Raw genomic sequence first — 16,666 nt, forward strand, 5'->3', positions numbered from 1 at the left:
ACACAATTTGGGGACTGATGGATTGCGGTCAGATTACTGTCAACAGTCCATTCCCTCCCCTGCCATCCCTTTCTCCCATCCACACAGCTTTACCTGAATCTCACTAACAACAACCTGCTCTTCTTCTGCCGATGACTGTTCAAGAGATATAATCAGGGATACATCTGTCCTCAGCTCCTCGTATGCCACGAGAATGTTGTGTGTGTTTCATTATGCTAAATATTAATCAATATCCCGGTATGGTTTTTAGGTATGTAAATTAGAGCTTCTGTATTGCACTTAGACAGTGAAATTAATCTTGCTACAGCATGATATCATAGTCAGTTGACTCTAACTTTCCAGGTAGTGTTAAAAAACAAAGCAATTTTAACCTGGGAAATGATTTGTCTTGCTCTCAAAGACAGTAGATTTAATAATTCAGAAGGATCTCTCCCAGCGACAAGTGATTTACAGTGAAAAGGAGCAGACACGGCTTCCTTAAATTTAACAGTTCAGTGTGATGCCAGCATAACACCACTAAACAAGTTTTTACCTATACTTGCAACATTAGGGAATAGACAGGAGGCACATATTCTGTTGCATTTTCAAAATCCAAAAATATTACATGGAGCTGATCCAGTTACCTTATCAAATGTGCCAAATGCACAGTATGTGTGAAAATACAGTTATGTCCTAAATGTGTGCATCATGAAGTAGGTATAACAAAACAATGGTTATTCAGGGAGAGAGTGACAGCTGGCAGAAAAACAACACTAGAGTCAGGAGGCTTGTTTAAAAGCCAATCATTTCTCTCACATGCTATGAGTCATCAAAAATCTTTTGCCACAAAACTCATCTTTAAACTTGTCCTTGAGCAGCCACTGACTTAGATATTAAAGGTTGAGCTTTGAATCCCACATGCTATGTAATGAGACTGATTTCTGACAAATCATAGTGTAGTCTTCAACTTGGATAACGACTGAGTTTTAAGTGTCAGTCAGTCATGAATGTCCACTTAAAGCTTTGTAAGTGGTCCTTGGGGGGCTCATTATGCCAACACAAATCTCTATCAGTGAGAATATTTCCTGAATAAATCTCCATTAACATCATTGCTCTGGGATAGCTAGTTATTATAACTGAATGTACATCAAAGGAGGTATTAGTTTCAATGCTTTTGTAATATAATTTGTGAATTACGTCAAGGTTATAGAAAAGTGATATTTATACTGTGAATGTACTCTGACGAGATCAAGGCAAGCATAAAGGAAGAAGGGCCATTTTTGAAACTGTCTGTTCCCCAGTTATGAGCCAATACACCTCTGATGGAGCGTGGTTGACAGAGATTGTCCAAGCATCTGCTCACTGAGGTTTTCATTGTGTGTGCATGTACAGTATGCAGCTGTCATACACAACTAAACCCTCCGCTATTCCACTCGTCTCCCAGAGCGCTTGTATTGGACGCACTGCAGTGACACAATGTAACACCTGTTTTGGATCGAGCCAAATGGGTGTATCACGACATCCAAGAGTTAAGAAAGCCATAAAGGATAAGGGACCACTGAAAAAATACAGATTGATGCTTGCAGCGTCAGTGTGGTTGTACAGCGGAGAAAAAATAGAAAATTCTTCCTTGTTCTGTGGCTTTGTGTCTCTGTATGGGTGGGGTGCTCTGTAGTATCTTCAAACATAATAACTGCTAAGTGAACAAAATATCCTTCAAGACTACTAAAACATGTAATATAACCTGTTCATAGACAGACAATGATTTGTTATGCTTATAAAAACAAATATGCTTTTTGAAGATAATATTGTAAAATATTATACAACTGATAATCAATTCTAATAAAACAGGTGTTTCTCATAGTGGGATACAGGGACTCACATAGGTTTTTCATGGTGTTCCACTTCAAAATCAGGAATTGTTGAAATTCCTTGTAAATTTTATATCCATAAAAAAATATCCAAATAAAGAATGCCTTACAGCAGCATTAACTTGATTCTGATTTACTTTTTGGCCACTGGGGGCACAATCTGTTAACATTGAGATATCTTCACCTTTTAAGTTATTGTGGCAAACTTGTTAGCACACAGTTGCCTTGTTACACATACAGTATGGAACCACATTAACATTAATTTGATGTTGTGTTTCTGGCCACCAAATGAATGTAAGTTCAGTATTCACTCTCTTTGTAGCTCTGTTTTTGGTCTCCACCAACTCTTGAGGGAAATATCTGGCTCTTTAGCAGCTAAATAATGCTCCTCTATGTTCACCAGCTAGTCGCTAATTGTATCTGTCTGCTGTTTGGTGCTAAGCAGGTAGTGGAAAATAGATTAATTAGAGCTGAAAAACAGATGCCTGCTGGAAATGGGTTGATGAGATCAGTGAAAGTAAGTAGAAATAGTAAAGTTGACAAAAACCAAAACAATGTGCCTAAACATGCTAAAACGCTCTGAAGATCTGAGAGCTGCAGAGTTGGAGGATAATTATCTGTGAGCTCATCACTTCGAGAGACCCCTTTCACATTACATATGTACATGATTGATCCATTTTTAATTTAGAATATTGACTGCAGCTTTAATTAAATGTACTGTTTTCATGTTAAATTTAGGTCAAGTGTCTGTAAATACGTGGCATATAACTTAAATGTTAAATCCTTATTTTACTACTTAAGCACACATTTTTATGCACTCTGGTCTCATTGGTTTACCAACCAAAAGTCCATTGACATATGCAAGCAGAGGTAAAATAAATGAGTTACTGAAGTCATGTTATTGGAGTGGGAACACCTAATGTGCCAGAGAAAGTATTCTTAAACATAATGGCTGTGTGCTTCCTGAAACCTGGCTTATAAGTGAGGTTTTTAAGGACAGAGAAATGTGTTTTCCTTAAGATTTCAAATGCCATCTGTACAAATCCATATACTGTGCATGACTGACAGCTGGGGATTGGTAAAATCTGATTCTCTGAGCTAAAGGGAGGACACAGGGAAAGAGACAGACATACTCTGCAGCAGTAAAAAAGAAGAGAGAGTGAGTTGATATAGTATTTGACAGTTTACTAGTTGTATCTAAGGTTTGACAGATATGCATTCTGATTAATATCATTAGGCTATGTTTTGATTAAGGTTGCTGATAAATGTTGCTATTAATGATATGTAGTTGCTTTAAATGTATCCATTTTCAGAATTGTATTCCATTTATTGTCGACCTCTGAAACAACATTTAGGCAATCATGGTGGGACACAAAATGCTATAGAGGGGACCCTGGCGGATTCAATTGCCTGTGAACCCTGAAATTGCTGGATGAGGCTGGATGCCTATCAGTAGGACCAACATAAAACATTTTACTCCTTTTATGTTTTGTTGAAAAAGTTTGAGTTCAAGAAGGTGGTGCTCTTCTCTTTGCCCGACCGTAGTGACATCACTGCTCATGGTACTTACCCAGTTGTTCTTCTGCTTAAAAATTTGAAACATTAAGTAAATCAAATCATGTAAACCAGATGATATTTCAACGTGATATCATGACCACCTAACCATACACGCCACTTTCGTTGTTCATTTTGTTAACTGTACGTCACAGTGTAAACATACACGCCACGTGGCACTTTCTAAAGCCACGTGGCATGTTATCGCTAGGCTACGTGTTATCGCGAGGCTACGGTTGGGTTTAGGAACGTCACATGCGGGTTGGGTTTAGGAAAAGAAGAACTGGTTGGGATTAGGAAAAGAAGAATGGGGTTGGGTTTAGGAAACATCACATGCAGGTTGGGTTTAGGAAAAGAAGAACTGGTTGGGTTTAGGAAAAGAAGAACTGGTTGGGTTTAGGAAAAGAAGAACGGGGTTGGGTTTAGGAAAACAACACACGTGGCAAGGAAACATCACACGCAGGACACAAAGTCACATGTGGGATGCGATCCCTACTCTCCTGGGTGAAAGGCCTGTGTTTTAACCATCCGCCACCCTCACCAACCTCCCTATGTGGATTTTCGCCCTTTCATACTACTCGCTACGGCGTCAATTCACATGCAATCACAAGGTAATGTAAGCCAATAGAGGCCAAATGGCGTTGATAAACACGCTAAAAACGAGTATGCGTCTTGATAACACGCCAATAATGGTATACGAATTGGTGTGTCATACATACGCCACTTCATGAGGTCAGTCTGGATATTTCCTACTAAAGACTTTAAAAAAACAAACGCAAAGCATTTAATGAATCCTGTTGTGTTATATCAATCAGAGCTAAATTGGAGAAAATTGACATTGATTTATATGAAAATGTAACAGATAATTCTATTGATTGACCATCCTGTCCAACACAGCTAGGGAATGCTTCCTGCTGATCCTTTCATACTCCTCTTCCAATATTGTCTTCTCTGTTCTGCTAGCTTATTTTAATATGTGCCCACCAATGCCAGGTCAGTTCCATGTCAGTGCCAGTACCAGGCTTGAGGACTAGCTGGCAATGTCAGTGGTGTTAATGGACACCATTAGACAACTGTGGGCAGGAAAGCAGCACAGTCCCTGGAGGATGGCCTAATTAATGAGAATTGGCCGTGTCGCTCACTGCAGTGAGCAGTTTCACACTTCACTTTGCCATAAATGAAGAACAGCTGATGTGCATTAGAAGGCAGCGTGGAAAAGTATCCAGCAGAGAACATTGCACTGTTGGGTCAAAACTTTGTGTTACGAACTTTTTAAGAGAAGAAAAATAGTCTTGATGGAGAAGTTGTATGAGGTGTTTATTTGAAACAGCTGTTTCTAATTATACAATGCACCATACTATATTTTAAAGTGTGACAGTACAGAGTTGCTTAAAGGGGTGATAGAATGCAAAACCGATTTTACCTTGTCATAGTTGAATAACGACAGTTTGGTGGGTAAATAGGACATACATAGAACCTCAAAATCCCATTGACATCCCTTTCCTCTGCAAATCTCACAATGTGAAACTGCCTCTGAAAACGGGCAAATCTCAACGAAGCTAATAGTTGACATCAACTCGGTGGCTCCTCCTTATTTGGCTCTAGTCTCTATCTTTGTCACGCCCCAACATTTACATAGGCTACACCACTGATCTGAGATCAGGTAGTCTTCTGAATAGGTCGCGCAGATCTCAGAAATTGTATACATTGTCAGGGGCGATTTTAGGATCTGACCTTTGGGGGTGCTCAGCCCCTAATGAAAAGTTGATAGCAGTTAAGCTAGGAAGGGGGTCCGGGGGCATGCCCCCGTAAGATTCTTTTTTTTTAAACCCTTAAATCATGACTTCTGGTGAGTTTTGGGGAAAGAAATAGACAGATTGAGATGTGCAATTATGACAGACTATCAACAGATTCAAGGCATCTGCTGTGAAAAAAAGATGGCAACTACAAAGCATGATTATTGCAGCACACATACCCAGGGGCGTCAGACTGGGCGGGAAAAAGGGACTGAGTTCCTCATGTGAGGAGGGCCCAAAAATATGCTAGAATGAATAGCTGTGGATGCAGGGAGGGGTCCATAGAAAATGCCTTTCTACAGGGCCCAGAATTTTGAGCTACGCCCCTGCACATACCTTGAACTGGTAAAATAAACCTTAACATATACTTAGACAAGATTATTCATGTTTTTTTTTCAACTTTTTCATTTACATCATTGATAGAAACTAATATGGTTATACAGCTAAATGATGAATAATCTAATCTAATAATGCCTCTGAACCAGATGGGGAAAATACAACATCTCAAGAGCCTAGTCCTCCATAAAATGCATATGTAAATATAATGTGAATGAAATATTTGTGTTTTTGCCCGTACAATATATGTCCACTTTCTCATCTGGTTCTTTCAGGTCCCTCTCTTTGTCCACTCTCTCTCCATCCTGCTCTCTCCCTCTATCCCCCTCCCTCCGTCATATCACTGACAATCACATACAAAACATTTTGTAATCAACTAGAAAATAATCTTCAAATAAAAGAGAAAACAAAACACAGTAGTCCTACTATATATATATATGTATATATATATATATGTCTTATAGGCTACCTAGCCATTTTCTCACCTTGTTCATCTTGCTCTCTCTGCCCTTCTTCCTCTCTATTCTCCTCACTCCTTTGTGCTGTCAACCAGAAGGCAAATGTAATCAACTAATCAACAGAGAATGTATGTGTAGGCTACCAAAGGTTATAAATTCACCTGTTTTTAACATATGTGAATATGGGGTTGCTGTTCAGTGCTGTGGGATAATCTTAAAGGCTTATCTTATACTTTCTCACCTGAACCTGGCTATCTTCTTTAAAAAAAGAAACGTATATCTATCTATGGGGAAACAGACTGTGAGTCAGGGTTTGTTGTTCCAGTGTTTCAGTTCTGATATGAATGAGTCTGATGATCCGTCAGGTCAAATTATTTATTTTTCATTGGCATTGACTTATTTATAGTATATATATATATATGATTAAAAAATAAGAAAGTGTCTGGTAGGGAGGTAACTGCAGCGGCGGCACTAGGCTATTTTTAGCGGTGTTCAAGCCGTTACGGCAGGCTATTAATAGCACACTTTAAAAACTCGTTGTAGGCTACTCCTAAGCTACATTTGCCTACAGTTAGCAATTTTGTCTAACGTTGGACAAACAAACAAAATTGGACTCCGTGGTGAATAAGCTAGGCTAATTCAGATATAATTGCCATCATTGTGATCAGGGAATCACAGATTGGTTCCACACGTTAAGTAGGCTACAGGTGTGTTCATTCGATTAGATTTAATTTTCACTCCATTAGCCATACCTTTTCAGTGGTTGAAAGTAGCCATACTCTGACGACTGTTCCCCAAAGTTATCTGCGCAGACTGAACAGTAGCCTGAGGCGTCCTCGTTCAGGGAATCGCAGACAGGCTGTTGACTTTAGGCTAAACTGAGCTGAGCCTGTTGTCATTTATCCTATTCCATCGCTAAAATCAGGTTTGCAAAAGTAATAACGTTTGACCAATAAAGGATTTCACAAAATCACAATGATAAGGCCTTTATTTTTCAGGGGTGCTGAGATGATTTTTAGGGGTGCTTCAGCACCCCTAAAAATAGCCTAGCGCCGCCTATGTACATTGTTCATCTGCTATTTTATCGCTAAATTCACTTCTGAGACTTTTATATTTATGAGAAATCAACTATGTAGAGGTCAAATATGGGCCGTTTTACGAAAATTGATGGCTAATTACAAATTTTGTCCGACTGTGTGTCAGAATTCAGCGGCCTGTGCTGCCTGGGTTGCTGCCTCGCCGCCCAACCTGTACTCCTTCACAGACCCCGGCCCGCTGTGAGCTAGATGGAGCTCCGTCATGGCCGGCAGCACGCGGTGCTCCATACCTGCGCAAAGTCACTGTTTCTGGGTTACTAGACTACCAAACGCCGCTGCCCTGACAGAGCTCCAGGGCCTGCAGCTCCCCTCTTCCTGTTAAATGGCCATGAGTGAGTGAGAGCGCGGTCAGCGAGCTTGTTACGCCCACAATCTCTTACCACAGGTTCCAGTTAATCTTATAATGGATATGTGTGTTGAGTTATTTATACAAACGATCGCGGAAATAAATGCCTCTTGTCCGCGTGTGAGCTGGAGAGCTCTATCAATGAGAGCTAGCTTGACTCTGAAAATAACGAGACCTCTGAAATTCACAAAAATGCCTTAAATTGAAATCGGACAAAAGTGTTAGCTTTGTAAGACCTTAGGGTTGCTGTGATATACATGCCGTGACGAAATTCTAACTGTAAATATACGATAGTTATGCCAGCAGCTGGCAGCCGGCCAGCTCCGCGGAGCCCCGAACCCCGGTAGTCCACTAACCCCGAAACGGTGACTTTGCCCTGGGTATGGAACCCAGCATGCTGCTGCTTTCTTGCCAGACTGTGTGGAGCTCCTGAAGTCCGAAACATCTTACTAAATTTGCAATTAGCCATACATTTTCGTAAAACAGCCCATATTTGAGCTTTATATAGTTGATTTCTCGCATAAAAAAGTCTCAGAAGTGAATTAAATAACGAAATAGCAAACAAACAATGTATAACGTTGCAGTGTAAAATATGAGACCTGCTGTCTCGTCTCCAATGTATGTGGTTCGCTCAACCAATCAGCGCGCAGCTTATATAAATATTCATGAGCAGACCATATAAGGCAGAAAAGCTGTCATTTCAATCCAGGCCCATTTAACAGGGTAGCATTAGGGCCAATAGAACTGCAACCAGGACATTTTCAGCCCAACAAATGTTACATACCCTATTAGGAGACCTTAAGGAACAGCGTGAAATACCCTATACAACCATTCTATCACCCCTTTAAATTTGCCCAAAATACAGCTTTGGAATTTAACACCTCTGTTGTGCTGCCTGACAACTCTTTATGCATACAGATACATGCTTTTTATAAACAAAATGTATCTACAGGGTTTCCAGATAACAACAGTAATGTGTATATGTGTGTTACTGTGCACATTTACATTAAAATTTTAATGTGTGAGCACTTTTACTTCACTGTGTGTGTGTGTGTGTGTATTCTCGTTTGGGTGAATGTCTACCGAGCAGTGTACGCCATAACTGCCTGCGTGTACATAACCATCATCCTCTCTCTCTCTCTGTTTCTCTCTCTCTCTCTATCCCTCCATAGAGTTATCTTTCAGCAAGGCACCCACAGACCCTGCCTGGAGCTCAGGCTCCTTTGGGACTTCCACTGGTTAGATATAAATAGAACATGAGCTGGCTAACTCATAAATACACGGAGCTCCAGTAGAATGATGACATCTCCTGTCTGGCCTACAGCCATTGCAGACCACACAAACACCTCAAAATAACTACAGCCCTAACAAAAGACCAAAAGGCAGTCTCATCCAGTGTTACTTTATGTCAATTAGAACTGGGAACAGTTTGAGTATTCAGACAACAGTGATACCTGAGGCCTGTATTACGAATCAAGTTCAACATGCCCTGGATTTATTTCAGTTACCCGGCTTCACCTAACCTAACAACCGCGCATAAGCTGTGTCATGATGGTGGTTAACAATTAGTTCAATCAGTAGCGGTTTTTGGCACGGGTGAAGCGGGCAGCCGTCTGGGGTGGCATTTTTTTATGACACATGGGGGGCGGCACAAGCACTTAAAAAAAACAAAAAAAAACCCTATAATTTCACTGTGTGGGGAATTGGCAAATTGGCGGAAGGGGAAAGGAGAGGGGGGCTGAAACAGACTCTGTGTTGAGAACTAAAAGTATGCTAGATAGTAGAAGTTCAAAGCAATCCAACTTGGTAAAAAAAGACAATGCTGCTCTGCCAAATGTCTTCAAAGGAATGAAACGTTGATCATAAAGAACAGTGATTTAATAGTGATAAAGGGATGGTGCACTCCCAGGCCAGTGGGCAGTTGTATCCGTGCTAACAGCTCTTATAGTGGTCTATGCTCCAGTCTGGCACCGGACACCCTCCAATGCCATCCAGCTCTGCGGCTCGGCGCACTATTTAGGATTCACAAGGAGGAGCGACAGCATGCACGGGATGCGTGTGTGTGTGTGTTTGTGTGTGTGTGTGTGTGTGTGTGTGTGTGTGTGTGTGTGTGTGTGTGTGTGCGTGTGCACATGTGTGTGTGCATGTGCGTGTGTGTGTGTGTGTGTGTGTGTGTGTCCTACCAATGCAGAGAATTAGCTCCACACATATTATATATATACATACATATATTTGGAATATCCATTAAAATATTCACATTTTACATGAAAAAAGTTACTCTCAGATGTGTCTAGTTTTGGACATCACATAGCATTACTATATGTGCTGGGGTACATTTTCACATAATTTATATACAAGTGGACACCTGAGTATTACCCCCATATTGAAATACACCCAAAACATGCTTTTAGGGATATTGAAGTCAAACATAGTGATTGTGATGTCATAATGCAGCAACAAAGTAATTTGTATTTTCTGTCTTTAAAAAACTACTAATCGATTAAAGGTTAAGGCTGGTGATAGTCTGTATTTTTTTATCAATAAATCCCATTAAAGACCCAAACCACAGCCTGATCTTCTTTCTCCAAAAACACGTCAATGAGCAGCATGTTGTTAGGAATGATTAGCTAGTAGTACACAGGTCATATACTGTACATACTACAGGTAGCTACAGTGCTTGTAAATACGTAAGACAAGGTGTATTAATTTACTACAAATTGTTTTAAGATTGACTTGAAAAATGTAAAATTGATTCTTTAACCCCCAGGCCGCCAACACACATCCTATACGCATGTTGAAGATTGACGTTTTCAGTAGAAATAAATGGGCTTACGAATGTTGGAAAGTATTAAGAGACAGCTTTAGTCTTTTCATGTCATTTGTTGTCAAATGTTGTTGTTGTGGGGGGTCCTCGCCCAGGGTGTAATTTAATGTTGAACCGCCACTGAGTTCAATCAACCCAGGGTTTCCCAATCCAGCGACGCGTGCGTTCACATAAAAGAGGCGGTGTTTGCACAGCATGACCATTCGCAAATATCTACCAGAGCCACATATTTTACATAAGAAGAGCAAACTATAATTCTACATAAATATGAAGAACACAGACATGGTTTTACAGGCAACTATAAGGTAGTTGATTTGAATAGGGCTGTTCTGTATTAAAGAACTGTCTGATTTGTTGAAATATAAAAAACGGCATGAATTAAGAACCAAGTATGGCTCTTAAAACATTCATCACTGTGGCTAATTAGGTACATTATATGCAATTGCTTATAGCAGCACACTGGTTTCAGTTGTAGTGAAAAATGAATGTAACATTTTTTGTATTCAGTAGAATTGCTTTATTTCTTAGACCATTGTGGTTCAAAAAGCAAAGCAAGAAATAAACATTTTTAATTTGCAAGCTCCCGACATACCCATTCCAGTAAACAGCAAGTCTTGTTAAAAGACAAACAACAGTATTTGATGAACAGAGAAAATTGATTTTGGTGAGGATTGCATACTGCCATTTAGTGGTGTAAACAAAGTGCTGGGCTCTTAACAGAGGGGATGATATGCTGTGAAATGGAAAACTATCCATAGCAGAGGCAACCTGACAAGCATGACAAGATCTTCAACACGTCACCACACTCCACCAAGATCAAACCATCAACAACATAATAAATGACAGCAAAGCAAATATTTGAGTGTGGTTGATCAGATCGGATAAAGGCTATTAAGGGTTTTTAAATAAGAGATTAGTAAAGGGAATTCATGCCAATAACATGTCAATCAGCCATTCAACACAGGTCAAGTACTGCTGCTGCAACGTCGAGTATAAGCATGTTGCCCACTTCTCAATCAGTAGTGTCACAACAGGTGTTTTCAATAAGCTTTCAAAGACAAAACACCTGCAGTGATAACGCTGATTAGGGTGCAGCTAAAAGTTCTCACAGAGTGCAACAGCAGTGTTCTATGAGATAAGCTTTAAATCACCCTATATACAGTATACTCATGGAGTTTATTACTCATGAGTAATATAACATTTAATATTTGCATACAACAAATACACGTACTATTTAAATATGTTTTGCACATGTCTCATTTACTAAAATGCTTGCAGATACTTCACAATATTCCCATAACATTACACCATTTCAAAGCATGTTTGTATTGTGATTTCCTTCTATGCAGAATGCCATTGTTTTAGTACAGTAAATACACAACAATGAGCAACTCCCTGTCTTTAACATATAAATTGTATTTTTATTATGTTTTCCCAAACTGCAAATATCATTGTTGTTGCATTGAATGACTTAAAGGCCCTGCACACCTATACAGAAGTTTTCACTTACTTGACCTCTGCTCAGGTTTAAGCTGGGTGGAGGGAGCTATGTTGAGAAGGTGTAACAAAGCTAAGAAGAGAATTCGGGACATGTTAATCAGGCTCAGTGTATGCACGTCCTCACAGTCTGTCAAATTAGGCAAGTGAAAACACCTGTGTGGGTGTACCCAGGGTGTGTAGGGTCCATATACTTGCTTTGAACTACGAATATGTCTGCAAGATGCAATACGCACATGAAGGGTAGGGGCAGTATGGTGATGTGATAGGGTCAGGGGTCAGTAGACACGTAATCGCCAACAATAGCAGAGAGTTTTGAAGACAAGTTAAAAGCCCTGTCACTACCCGATCCGTACCGGAAACCCTGTTTGTTCAGGTTCTATCCCCTGACCAATGGGCTATCCTGTCCGAAACCATTTATGGTCAATGCCTAACATCAACCATTTTCACACATGGGTAGAACAAATGTGGTTTCCGGTACGGATCGGCAGCCCGTATTTGTACGGTGTGTCATTGCTGCTGCACAGTGACAATGCTCCGGAAGTTCTAAATAGTCTGAGATCATTGGTGAGCCCTCTAGTGGAGTCCTCCAGTAACACGCGTAGCACATACGCAAGTATGTTAACAATTCTGTTCCCGACCCAGCCGGTAAAAAGCAAGTATATTTCCGGCCTCATTTGTTTCAGGCAGAATCCTTTGATAGTAGTAATATCAGTCTGTAACCTAATGTATGTTTTGCATAAAATATACTGCATATGTAAGTAAGCACATAACATGTGTAGTAAATTGGCTAAGATATGCAACACTACCAGCATGGTCCATTTAATACCAAAGCTAATTCATATACATGACATTCCAAAATAAAACAGCTTTCACTGAGGCATATTTGCTTCACTCTTCATGACTTTGATAGGAATTATTTACCTCAAGTGTAAAGTATGAAGTGGATCTCACTCACCAGGTGGCCATACAGCTCACATACAGAACAACTCAACAATCATTATCTTAATACAGGATTGCCTCTAAAGAAGCTGAGCCCTGACTAACAGTCTCCAGCCTGGAGTCATCTCAATCTCTCTAGAGGACCTTCGTGGAAAGACTTTTTATTACATGCAGCAGCATGTGCTCCACTTAAAGTAGTGACTGAGATAACTTGTACAGCCCTAACTTAGCTTACCAGTACGTGCATAACTGTGTACATATATGGAAGACAAATCTGATGAATCTATCAATGTTAAAAATAGGATTTGCATTGTGTTTTTTTGATGTAGTGTTTTCCGAATAAACCCCAATGCATACATAATTAAACTGATTGTGAAAATATATAATGTCGCTCCTGTGTATTAAGAATTCACATCCACACATGGTCAAAAGCACACACTGTGGCTTGCAGGTCAAAGGTGCAGAGTTAACATTTTTGTGGCTGATTTTCCCTGACAGCACACTGCTGGTGCATATCTCCTACATCTACAGCAGTAATGGTGATCTTATTGCTCTGAGGGTGGTGCCAGTGAGACCAAAAGCTCGACCATCCAAATAAATCAATGGGAAAAGCTGCACTATTTTCATGATAATTTCATAGCCAGATCCTTTTGAGTCTTGCGATCTGTAAATGTATACAGCCCGACCGACAATTTCCTTCTACTGTATGTGTTGCTGACTAGGTTCAAACTTTCAAAGACCCAGCAGTGTCTCAGTGAGATGCATTTGACCAACAAAAATGACATTAATGTGGTGCTTTGATCTGACTCATATATTTCCCATGGATGGATTGCTTTCTTGATTTTTCATGCCTAAATCTCAGTCAGGAAAAAAACAATCTGAACAATGTTAGAAGTGTGGAATAAAGGCATTGTCTCCTGATTTACTGGGTGTAAGCAATCTTCTGCTCGGGGAAATTCAACAAGGGCTCAAGTTCATTATAATTAATGTAACCTGCTGCCGACTTCACAGGGGAGCAAAATGGGGAAAAAAGATTAATACAAGTAAATATTACGGAACGAGATCTATTGATGGGAAAACGGGCTTGTTCAAACTTGGCAGTGAGTGAGTAGAGCTTTGTTAATAACTGTCTGCAATCCCAGTTGGGTTGATGTGAGGGATTATCTGATGTGTTGCTGTGAGAGGAGGCACACAGCCGAGAAGCAAAAAGTGATTGGTTTTTATTATTTATCTCCTAACAGCTGACATCTCACCCAATTTTCTCTGTGAAATCCCCAAGCTTTTGTGGCGTTGTGTTAGCTCAGTTGGTAGCGCAAGCGCAAATATGTAGAGGTTCACTCCTCGATGCGGTGGCCGTGGGTTAGGCTCCGACCTGCGGCCATTTGCTGTACGTCATTCCCCCTCTCTCCCATTGCATGTCTTCATCTGTCCTATGAAAGTAAAGGCCTCAAATGCCCCAAAAAGAAATCCCCCAATCTTTTGAGGTCTGTGTTCAGAGTTCACATGCATCAAACTACACTAAAACATCTCTGTGTAATGTTGAGTTTTGTCCCCACCCTACAGTGTATACTGTAGCTGAGCGAGAAAAACAATGTGTTTACTAGTTTTTTTCTTTTTCATGGTCATGATCTCTGGATCTCAACATGAATTGGGTGCAAAAGTTAAGACAGACACTTGCAGACAATTCATGCCCCTGCACAATTTAGTTACCTTAGTAACCATGTAAACCCAACATTGAATTGTCCTCAACAAGCCACCATACACAGAAGGAACCTGAAATTATTTTTGGCAAAGTCAAAAGAAATAGGCTCCATTGAGAAACAAGTGTGATAGTAAGGTGAGAGTCATTTATCCCTGAGCACCTAACGAGGCACTTTCCTTTGTCATCTGAGTTATTATCAATGTTTCCATTCTGAGTTGCGCCGCTCTGTGGTAGACAACGACTGCTATTGTGGCACTGAGGTCCCAGACCAGTCAATATGAAAGACTAAAGTACAATAGAAAGCAGGCATCAGTTCAATCATTCAATCTGTGGCAGAGAAAAACACAGAGTGAGGCTGTTATGTAGCAGCTGTCTAGAAGAACAGGGAGTAGCATTGCTCTTATTGAACTGAGAGAACAATAAAATATAACCTGGGGGGCAGATCCCGCTGTGTCCCGCACAATCAATGAGACTATTTTAAACCTCACTGATGCCGCGTGTGTGCACATGGAGCTACAGAGGAACAAACACACGCACATGCACATGCACACGCACACACACACACACGCACGCACACACACACTGTGAACTGAAGGCAATGCCCTGTATATACAATGACACAGACACACCGTACCCATGGCACATGCAGATGTGTGGTCATGTGCATTTGAGAGCCCACTCAACATAAAGTGCAGACGTGTACACCTGCAGATGTACACACTCACCAAATAAATTAATCTTTGGCAGCTCAGAATCTTTTGCTTTGTGTCTAAAATGTCCTGCAACACCCACGGCACAAAATATGTGAGTTTGCACTCACACACTGAAAATTCTCACTCTGTCACCCACTTAATGTATCTGCTCTATTTTCTACCATGTGTGTGTGTGTGTGTGTGTGTGTGTGTGTGTGTGTGTGTGTGTAATGCTGAATGTGTAATTAAAGCAGCCTCAGGGTTGTCACATCAGCAGCTGATTTCCATAAAAACTGTGTTTCAATTTATTATTTGATCCAGTGTTTGGGTAAAAACTGAGCTGAGGCAAACCATTGAACTCTACTGGTAATTAATACACTTGAAATCTTAATCTGAATTCTGTCATAGCGTATTTATGTGCAAACAACACTTTTTTAGATTATTGAGAGTAATATATTTTATATTTTATTTAATAAATAAAAGAAAGAGGAATGCTCCAGACAAAGGCAAACACATAAAAAAAAAAATTTGCACACATGCATTAATGTCAGTTAGTGCAGGACCTTAATTCTCGGTTTGGTGTTATCAGTTTTTTGGTTTGACAATACTTTTGTGAAGTCTGTCTGTTAGGCTACTTTCGTGGTTCTTAGTGAATGAGGGTGGAATTAAGTGGAAAAGCATTGCAAGAGTAAATGCATTGTCAGTATTTAAGATGAGAAGTTCCGGTATTTTAAGAGTGAATCATTAGACTCACCTTGGTTGCAGTGGCTGAAGCGAGTGACGACAATTCCAAGAAAGAGTGAAACAAGGAAAAATCTGTTTCCAAAACTCATGTCTGCTGCAACATTTATCACCGGCTTTATACGAGGTAGCCTACTTCTAGCCGAGAGGTAACTTGGTCAGAGAAAAGAGCGGCTGGATTCTCCACAAGCACCGATCCAATGGTCCTTACATTCGGTACCGGTTGAAGAGAACGGCCGGGTGACGGAACAAAAGGAGATCCATCCCTTACCTGGAGGCAGCAGCGGCGATGGTGCGGAACGGGGAGGTTTTGGATAAAGTGGCGAAAATATCTAAAGTGAAATCAAAATATTTGGACAGATGAGAAACACCTAGCTCTAACAACTTTGCAGATTTCATGGACTTCGGTCGCCGATTTTGCCTTGTTTTAAAGATACGCTACATTAAATGTCCTTTTCAAGTGCGTCTCCGTAGCGCACAGTGTCGTGACAGACTTTAGAAATCCTGTTGGCACAGCAATGTGCCAGCTCCCTGTCTCCGGTCCGCCGCAGCAGCGAGATGAACAGAGTGAACAGAGAAATGATGGGATGCAGCGGAGGAGCATCTGAAGCGGCGGCTACAGTGGGAGACTGTGCGCATCTGTGCAGGATGCTCGGCACTAGAGGGGGTTAGCTGATAAGGCAGCGGCGTATGTGTGTATTGTGTGTGTGTGTGTGTGTGTGTGTGTGTGTGTGTGTGTGTGTGTGTGTGCGCGCGCGCGTTTGTTATCTCATTGGTTCAAGTGCAGGGCTTTCCAAATTTTTCCACAAGGGCTTCAAAATGGTAAAATAG

At 40.6% G+C, this 16,666-nt stretch overlaps 1 protein-coding gene across 1 annotated transcript in view; it reads right to left on the bottom strand.

Moving 5' to 3' along the window:
• The window catches only part of epha6 (eph receptor A6), a 181,026-nt gene extending 165,099 nt beyond the window's left edge, over nt 1–15,927 (bottom strand). Inside the window, exon 1 of the mRNA XM_078261608.1 lies at nt 15,849–15,927. Coding sequence (XP_078117734.1) covers nt 15,849–15,927 — 79 coding nt within the window. The remainder of the gene's footprint in view (nt 1–15,848) is intronic.
• Nucleotides 15,928–16,666: the final 739 nt, after the last annotated feature.

Source organism: Sander vitreus, chromosome 11 (genome assembly GCF_031162955.1).
Source record: "Sander vitreus isolate 19-12246 chromosome 11, sanVit1, whole genome shotgun sequence".
NCBI lineage: Eukaryota > Metazoa > Chordata > Actinopteri > Perciformes > Percidae > Sander > Sander vitreus.